General features: G+C 36.0%; 1 protein-coding gene across 1 annotated transcript; it reads right to left on the bottom strand.

Moving 5' to 3' along the window:
* Nucleotides 1–393: 393 nt before the first annotated feature.
* LOC130994968 (probable thionin-2.4) lies at nucleotides 394–1,230 on the bottom strand. Its single transcript, XM_057920185.1, has 3 exons — nucleotides 891–1,230; nucleotides 741–809; nucleotides 394–657 (listed from the first exon to the last, which is right to left on the bottom strand). The coding sequence occupies exons 1-3, from the start codon at nucleotides 1,090–1,092 to the stop codon at nucleotides 569–571; spliced, it is 360 nt and encodes a 119-aa protein (XP_057776168.1). The 5' UTR covers nucleotides 1,093–1,230; the 3' UTR covers nucleotides 394–568.
* Between the last annotated feature and the right edge of the window lie 8,733 nt (nucleotides 1,231–9,963).

Genomic DNA, 9,963 nt, shown 5'->3' with positions numbered 1-9,963 from the left:
CAAACATATAGAAGAATCATAATCTTCTACATGACCGTTCGAAACTGATCAACAAGACAGACATATATGAACAAGAGGCCAAGAAGTATGAGAGGTGGCTATGTTCATTAAATTAATATCTAGAATTGCATGTATATCCTTAAGTCACTTTAATTATTGTTTGCAAGTAACTATGTTACTTATGGTTTATAAATTGTTTTTTTGCAAGTAACCATGTCACTTAAGATGTATATATATATTTTAATGGTGTTACTTAAGATATATTAATTGTTGGTAAATTTAATTTTATTTATGTTTAAATTTCGATGACTTATTTGTCAACAAATTAATTAACTAGAAAAGATTCAAAAGTTGGTCATCTTTTTCGATTCCAACATCTCAAAACATGCATGGTAAAACAAAATATTGTTCAATTCCAACATCTCAAAATGACCACCTTGAAGTAGTAGGTCACAGTGGTACTACATGACAATTATTGAAAGCCAGAAAAGCAACACTTATTAGATGGATGTATACCCCCTTCATCTTTACATGGTAAAGATGTGGATATACATACACGAATGCTTGTTTAGGTTGCAATAATAGAACCCTTGGTGCAGAAAGCAGAACATGCCTGGTTACATTTTTCAACTGCTCCATTCACAACTTCACTTGCATCTAGCCACCCAAAAGAAATGCATGCGTAATTAGAAGAATCGACAAAAAACTAAAAGAAATAAAAATAATAATAAGCAGTTTACCAGAATTTTGGAGAGTGGTTATGGCAGCGCAAACGGAGGATGCACACCCCAACTTGCAGTATTCATCGACTGCATCAATTAAATCACACATCAAAATGAAATCTTCTAAGCTAAATAATTAGCAGTGCAAGATGAGTCGATTTATTTTACCAGTGGGACATGCATTCCTATCATCAGTAAGTTTGCATCCACTGAGTTTTGCACAAGCTAACTCGGAGCCCTCTATAAGGCGACAGGTATTATAGATATTTCTGGCATTGGTGGTTGAGCAACAACTCTTTGCCTCAACTTGAATTTGTCCCAAAACAAGGCTCACCAAAAGAGCACTCATAATAAGACTTTTAGCTTCCATGGATGTGATCTTCTCTGATATATTACAAAATACACAGAATTAATTTGTATTGATGGATGAAATGCTGCTGATCAAACTCCAACTTAAATACTAGGTATTGGGTCATTCACCTACCACCTTATCTAACAAAATGCGTGCAAAAATGGATTCAAACTTCACCTACCACCTTGTCTAAACCTCAAATGCTTTGCAAGTTTCCAAAAAACAAATCATATCACATGTCTATGTCATTGGAAGTAGATACAAAAGTATCATGACAGCTACCCTATAGAATATATGGTGGGGCCCTCAATTGACTTCTATTAATTACACATATATTCAATGTTACATAATTAAATGGAGTATCTAAGTTTGCCCCACCAAAAATTTTGAAAAGTAGGGCCAAAAGTTAAAAGGAATTTTTTGTATTGTTGCTGAGCCTTTGGGTGGTTATCTGTCAGTTGTGTTAAAATATAGAGTGCAGTCCACTAGTGCAAAATTATTATGTTATTATGGAGGTAACTGAAATAATATTTATCTGCGTTTACTTTGATGGATAAATTTATCATGAAAAAATGAGGGATAATAAAAATTTATGCTTCTAAATGTCTCATTTTTTTCCCCACATTTTACATAAAAGAGAAGTTCACCATTTTTCCTTCCTTTTTTCACTTTAATGATAGATAATATTATCCATCATTAAAGTGAAAAAAAGGAAGGAAAAATGGTGAACTTCTCTTTTGTGTAAAATATGGGAAAAGAAATGAGACATTTAAAGGCATAAATTTTTATTATCCCTCCTTTTCCCATTATATTTATCCTTTTCCCATGATTAATTTATCCATCAGGGTGCGTTCTCTTTGGTTGTAAATTTATCATGGGAAAACGAGGGATAATCAAAATTTCACCATTTAAATCATTCTTTTCTTTTCCCTCATTTCCTACTTAACCCTTACTCATTTCTCATTTTCACTACAAAGGAGGGATAATATTATCACACCATTTTTGAAGGGATAATATTATCTAGATGAGAAAGATAATATTATCCCTTCAAAAATGGTGTGATAATATTATCCCTCCTTTGTAGTGAAAATGAGATCTCTCCTTTGTAGTGTAAAAGAGGAATGAGGAAGGGTCAAATAGGAAATGAGGGAAAAGAAAGGAAGTATTTAAAGGGTAAAATTTTGTTTATCATTCTTTTTCTCATGATAAATTTACAACCAAAGAGACGCACCCTCAAAGTAAACACACCCACCCTTATTACAAAATGATCGAATAGATGTATTTTGACATAAGTTTACGTGAATCTTTGGAATCATCCGCCAACATATTCAAATTTCCTACATATCAATTTATCCCATCAACTACAATATAATTAATCACAAAATCTTGGGTACACCAGGGTGTACCGTACAACCGAGTTGACCCGTACCCAAAATAGTGTTATTTATATGATTTGGATCAGGATATGGGTTCAAATCAGGATACGAGTCAAAGTCTAAATGAAAGTGCAACCCAATTGTACGGTACACCCGGGTGCACACAAGATCACCTCATAATTAATTAGATCTTTTTAATTTAAATTATATTAAAACATAGCAGCTTTGTAATTTGGGAATAATCTATGCCTATTATAAAAGAGCCTTGTTTTACATAACTTATCATAAAAGAGTCATGTTTATAAATTTTTGTTAGCCTATTATGTTCTCATTTTTAAATAAATTAAGGAATGTATTATTATTATTATTATTATTATTATTATTATTATTATTATTATTATTATTATTATTATTATTATTATTATTATTATAGGGGTGTAAATTACTCATTATTTACAGGGGTGTAAATTCGGATATCCTACTCACAAATTGCGGGTACCCGACCCGCAAAATCTCTCAAATATGCTACCCTCACTTGTCTCGCATCACCTATGCTGGTACCGGAATGCCTGCAGCGGGTATCGTATTCGGGTATCTGCATTACCCGCACTTATTTGAATCCCTGCAGTTTGAGGGTATTTCTACTCGTAAATTGTGGGTACCCCACCGTCGCATACTATGCGACGGGTCCGCCCCTGACCCGCGCCCGACGCGGCCCACGCCCCAGACCCGAAACCCTGAATCCTAAATTATTACATTTTTATAATAATTGTTACTTTTAGTGAGCATGAGATATACATTTGTTCGCACAAATGTATACTTATATAAATATAAGGATTTACCTTTATTTAATATAAAGTATTATATTTTCTAAACCCTAAACCCTGTAAACTAAACCCTAAACCTGAACACTAAACCCTAATAGGAGTATTTACTTTTAATAAGTATAAGATATACATTTGATCGCACAAATGTATACTTATGTTAATATAAATATTTACCTTCATTCAATATAAAGCATTATACATATCAATAATTACTTTTTCTTATGATAATAATTATTTGATCATATAATAATGTAATTATTTATGCTTATTAAAAGTAATCATTGACGTTATAATAAAAAGTAATATTTGATATGGAGAAATGTAATGTTTCAAAAATATTATATTAATTGTATACAAAAAATTGAGTTTTTACCCACACATTATTGCCCACACATAATAATGTGTGGTAGTTTAGCCACACATAATTTCAAAATGTGTAGGTAAATCACAAAAAAAAAAAATTCATTAGTTATTGACATTTAAAATGTGTGGCAAAAATATTTTCGTGACATTTATTGTTTTGCGATTATTTTTAAATTTTATTTAGAGTTAATATTCAGAAGTGTCCACTTTCATATTGTAAAATTAAAATCTAGCCTATCAAATAAAAACTTTAAAAATTGGCCACTTTTTGTGTAAAAGTACAAAATTACCCCCAACATTAAAATTAAAAAAATTGGCCACTCTTTTTCCTCTATCAAAACATCAAAACATTTAAAATTTTTGGAAAGTTTAGAAATGATACGACCGAAGATGGATGGCGTTCCAGCTGTTGCCGATGTCGCGCCCATCTTTATCCTGCAGCTTGTAAGCACCATTGCCGAAGACCTTAGTGATCAAGTATGGATCTTCCCAGGTTGGACCCAACTTGCCAGCTCCGATCTTCTTGGTGTTTTGGAATACACGTCGGAGTACCCAATCGCCCAGCTTGAACGTCCGAGTGCGAACGTGCCGATTGTAGTGTCTGGCGACACTCTGCTGATAGGATGCAAGTCGTAGTCTTGTCGTATCTCTCTTTACATCCAGTGTGTCAAGCTCGTGACATATCGCTTGGTCGTTCTGGCTGTCTAAGGCGATCTCGGTCCTGGCAATGGGCACTTTGCTTTCGGTTGGAATGACTGCCACCATCCCGTATGCTAGTGAGAATGGAGTTTCTCCCATCGAGGTTCTGGTGGTCGTTCGGTATGACCAAAGCACTCCAGGTAGTTCGGCGGCCCATAAACCTTTGGCTTTTTCGAGCCTTTTCTTCAAGGTGTTGACTATTGTCTTGTTGGATGATTCAGCTTGGCCGTTCGCCTGGGGATATCTAGGCGTTGAGAAGCTGAGCTTGATGTTCCAAGATTCGCAGAAGTCTTGGAAGTGGTTGCTCATGAATTGGGAGCCGTTGTCGGTTACAATCTCCTTTGGTACTCCATATCGGCATATCACATTCTTCCATATGAATCATTTCACCTCTTTATGTAACACCCCGATTTTTCATAGAATATTATTAGATTATTTTCTAGAATATTTGGTAGAATTTGAAAAAAATTTAGGATTTATTTGAGTATAGAATAAATTAGATTGACAATCAAGAAAATACATTGTTTTTAGTTAATAAGTGAAATTTTCATTCATCATCATTCTCAACTTTCTATAATTATTTTGAAGGATTTTTCAAATACAAATTATTGAAAGGATTTTCTTTTGAGAGAATAATTTCATATATATATATATATATACACACACACGTGTATAGCATATATGTAAATGCAACTATCTAATTTTGCTAAATATTAAATTATTATATAAATACACACACATATATATATATATATATATTGTACGTATGATGTGTATATATATATTTATAACTAAGTATATATATAATATGTATGCATGGGACAAAATGCATGCACGTAACAAATTTTTAAGCCATGCAAACATATACATTAATTATTAATTGAAGGATACGTGGACGAATTTTAAATGCTAACTAATCAAACCTACATATCTAAGGTGAACCTATTGATGACTCTTCTTGCCTATAACTAAACTAATATAAATAGGGGTTCCATAATTAAATGAAACCCACGCACATAAACTCATCAAATATCATCAGAAGAAATAGAAATGGACCTACTTTTAGAGGTACAATAAGGTTAAGTTCTTGATAATCGTTATATATCAAGTTGACTACATCATTGAAAGGTGGGTTCTATTTTCCAAACTATATTTGAGTTATTAAGCTCTGTTATTATTAGATAAAATGTGGTATGTCCATGAAATATTTTCACGTTCTCCCACTGTTTAATGCTCTTATGTTAACAATTATGGCTTTTAATGGGTCTGACACACCTATTAAAAGTTGTGCGCACTGTCTTAAGGTAGTGGATTGATCCCCACGAGCCTTATAGACGAAAGGAGGATTTTGGGTTCGCCCTTAATCCGGCTAGATGGTGTAGCTGACGTGGGTTCGTCTGGGGGTCCCATCTAGTTAATGAATGAATGAATGATTACTTCCCAGGGGTCGCCCAGGGACTACGAATGAAAGGATAAGGGTAACAGTGGTGTTACGGTATGGCGCGCGCAAATGAATGAAAATATTTTGTGATCATAGAAGTTACATATTTATTTTTAAAATCTTCTATAATTCACGTACATGCATGGACTATCATATGAAAATGATTATTTCAAAAATGTACGACCCACTGGGTACACTAGTACTCAGCCCACAAATCTTTTCAATCTTTTCAGGTTAGTAAGATGGTGGAGACGGAAGCAGCTGTGGCGGGTTGGCTGCAATATGTTGAAATAGCTAGCTGTTATATTTAAAAAATGTCATATATTTTGAGTATGTAAAATGCTAGTTAAAGATTATATATATGATATTATTATTATGCAATAATTTATTTATCGCTCGATGGAGAGTGCATGTAATCGGCCCCTCTTGGACGCTTGACTAAAGCCCTCATGATCATGTTGTGCTATGCCAATTTCATGAGTGAGCTGGTCGGTCAACTCCTTTTGGCGAGCTAGACTCGGTTACCCCATCATTTACCGCTTTATTAAATTTGTAATTAAATGTCCGATTGTTTAGCCGCACGTATTTGTAGACTGGTTCTAAACCACCAGCGTGCTGAGCCAAACTTTCCGACTTTAACATTAAAAATATTGCTACTTAATTAAGTTATCTATGTATTATTATTATTATTATTATTATTATTATTATTATTATTATTATTATTATTATTATTATTATTATTATTATTATTATTATTATTATTATTATTATTATTATTATTACCCCATTCTTTCCCGTTTCTTAAATCCAACCCCTAGTCACGTTTCGGCATTCGTGCCTTCCTTCGGGAATTGGGGCGTGACACTTTATCTCGGACTTTGTGGAATGCTTCGGCTTCTATCCACTTGGTGAAATAATCTGTTACGACCAGTATGTACTCCAGTTGTCCAGATGCCTTGGGTAGCTTTCCCAAGATGTCCATCCCCACTTCATAAAAGGCCACAGCGACGTGACTGAGATCAATAGTTCAGGTGGAAGCTAGGTGAGATATTTGGGCGAACCGCTGGCACTTGTCGCATTGTTTGGCGTAATCGCCCGAATCTAACTTCATTGTGGGCCAATAATATCCACTCGTTAAAGCTCTGTGAGCTAGGCTCCTCCCGCCAGAATGGTTCCCGCATTCTCTATCATGTAGTTCGGCGAAGACTATTTCTGCTTCTTCATAGTTAATACATATTAAATATGAACCAGAATATGATCGTTTGTACAACTTACCTCGGATGATGGAGAATCAGGCAGACTGAGTCTTTACTCGGCGTGCTTCATTCTTGTCGTCTGGGAGTATGTCTTGCTCCAGGTATTCTAGTATCGGACTCATTCAGGTACGTCCATCTGATATGTTTGACACATGCTCTTCTTCCTGCTTCCAGTGTAATAGCCCACTCTTTTATTTTATGATTAAGATCAGTAAATACGATATTTAATTATTGCACCTTCCAGTTATATTAATCTAGTGATTAATATTCAGTTAATTCCACTGAGACGTGAGATGATCATGATTTATTTATTGAAGGAGACAATAATTTATTTATCAGACTAATAACTAACTTAGTAAAGTCATGTTATTATTTTACAAGTGATAGAAATATTATTCTATTATCTTCTTGAAGTCGTGGATTAATTTCGACTTGTTAAGCTAATTAAAGCTACGGATTTAATTTAGAATTATTTAACACGCAAGAAATCAGATATTGAAGTACGAGATTTATTAGAGTAATTAGTATTCGACTATGGATGCGCGATATTACAGATACCAATAATCAGTTACAGAATGATCGAAGTAGAGGGATTTTTGTATCATCACATCAAAGCTTTTACACTTACAATCACCATCTTTCCTAATCCTACAATAAGACTACCCTATTCCATCAAAAGGAGGAAAAAGGGGACGTGCGGAGGAGTGCAGAACAGCTGCAACAGCAGCTCACCCTCCCCTTCCCTCTGCAGCTACAGCAATTTAGACCATGTCACTCAGCCATCCTACAGCCCATCACCTCAGCCGCAACCTATGACTACACCACCTCCTCTAAAGGCAGACACAATTCACTCCCTTGTAGTATCAGCCAACAACTCCATCTTTTAAATCATCAGCCAAGCAATTCCCATCCACTTCTTCACACGCCAACAATAAGAGAATGAGAGAGAGAGAGCTCATTCAAGCTTCTGCTTAAACTTAAGGTAAGCCTTGGCTTGATTTTTCATCTTCTTCCATATTTTTCTCCTGCATTTGTGACAAAGCACATCACAACTTATTTCAGCAAATCCCCATTGAACTAAAGAAAAATGCATCAGCCAACCAAGCACAAAATACACAAGGTATTTACACCATCTCAGTTCAGTTCAATTCCATGCTTCATACCATCAAGCATATGTTTTCAGTTGTATAGAAATACAAATACTACAACTATAGAGTGATAGAGAACTAGATGATTAGCTCAACCACAATTTATATATGCTTCTTCGCAAGATAAACGATGAGAATTCATATGACAACAGAAGAAACCTTTGCCTAGTTTTAACTCTTGCATAATCGATATATAGGAACCAAGAGAATCACATTTACATCGAACCAGAAAGAAAACAAGAAAACTTTACCTTGTTTAACTGCATCCTATTACTTTAGTTTGAAACCGAGCTGGGAGAGCTCGGCTTAGGCTTGAGTGTTGAATTGAGGACCAGTGACTGATCGACAAGGGGGAGGTGTGGACTGCCGAGAATGATGGTTCGGAGAGCTAGAACCAAAGGGGATTTCTGTCCCGGTGGATAGAGTGGCAACGACTCGAGACGGCGTGGCAACGCGGCGAAGGAACCGAGCAGAGCAGCGCCAACAGTAGGGCACGGCCTCGCCAGAGAGGTGCAGCGTCAGCGGCATCCATGGCGAACAAACTCCAGCGATGATGACCGTCGTAGAAGATGGCGAGAACCCACAAGCTTCGGCCAGCCAAGGGGAGAATGAGGCCTGGCGGCGTGGTAAGTTTCAGGCGCGACGAGCCTAAGAGGCAGAAATTAGGGCTCATTTGGTGGTACCTGAAAGTGAGGAGCGCCGAGAGGACGGCGCCGTAGTTAGGGTGCAGCGTCGACTAAGCCGGAAATGGCAGAGCAGTGACGATTTCAGACGGAAAACTAGGGCTCGATTGAGGGTTGAGAAATCGAGGGTGTGGAAGGGATAGAGAGAAGAGGATTAGAGAAGAGAATGAGACAGGGATGAGGACGCCACTCGTCCTCGCTGGCGGTACGAATTTCAGAGGTGGCGACTCTCTCAAAGAGAGAGAGAGAAATCGCGAACACAGAGAGAGAATTAGGGCTAATGCTGTGTTGAGATAGAAGAGTAGGAAGAGAGGCGTCGGACTCAGGTGGCGCGACGTCGCTGGATGAGAAGCTGCAGCAGTAAGATTTGGGGGAGGAGAATGGGCGGCTGCTTCGGTTAGAGAACGAGAGATTGACAGGCAGCCGTGTGAATTGTGATAGAGAAGAAGAAGGGAATAGGGCCTTTCTAGGTGGGCCGATTATTGATCTTTGTTTTTTTTGGGTTGCCTTATTGTATTTCGTATGGGTTGTCTGATTTAATGATTCCCAATTATGTATTTATTAATTGGGCTGCCTTATGTTGCTCCTATTTAATAATTAGATTGCACTAGTTTTTTTTAGCCGATTAAAGGCTAATTTAGATTAATCTATTAATTGGATTTAGTTAATTTTTAATTATAGATTAATTTAGAACGAGTTTATTTAATTAGTAAGCGAGTTAGTATACCCTCAGATGAGTGGATTAATTAAGATTAATAATTCGATCTCATAAGATGAGCTCTAACCCTATAGTTTGGATTATTATTAGAATTTTTAGAATTATTATCTCAGTATAATAATTAAAGGAATATGAGTCATGCATATTTATTTTACGCATTCTCATTTAATTGAGAACTTCACTCGAGTTAAAGTCTTACCTTATATTCTCGGATTAAGGGTCAAGCACAAGAGTAAGAGTTAATCAAGGAGTCACTGCACTATAGTAAAGTCTTGCTAGCAGGTGGGCATTACTTTCATATATATCAAATGAGTTTCATATTACAGTTGAACAAGTTATTTCATGATAAAATCTTTGAATTGAAGTTATTTCAAGTAT

Source organism: Salvia miltiorrhiza, chromosome 7 (genome assembly GCF_028751815.1).
Source record: "Salvia miltiorrhiza cultivar Shanhuang (shh) chromosome 7, IMPLAD_Smil_shh, whole genome shotgun sequence".
In the NCBI taxonomy this organism is placed as follows: domain Eukaryota; kingdom Viridiplantae; phylum Streptophyta; class Magnoliopsida; order Lamiales; family Lamiaceae; genus Salvia; species Salvia miltiorrhiza.
Note: the sequence above shows the minus strand (reverse complement) of the source record. Positions and strands in the feature narration are given on the sequence as shown.

Bases quoted from the DNA above. Each gene is read 5' to 3' on its own strand.
- LOC130994968 (XM_057920185.1), bottom strand. From the start codon at position 1,092: ATGGAAGCTAAAAGTCTTATTATGAGTGCTCTTTTGGTGAGCCTTGTT. The intron at 810-890 runs GTAAAATAAATC...TAATTGATGCAG, and splicing joins TAGGAATGCATGTCCCACTG to TCGATGAATACTGCAAGTTG. The intron at 658-740 runs GTAAACTGCTTA...TTGGGTGGCTAG, and splicing joins AACCACTCTCCAAAATTCTG to ATGCAAGTGAAGTTGTGAAT.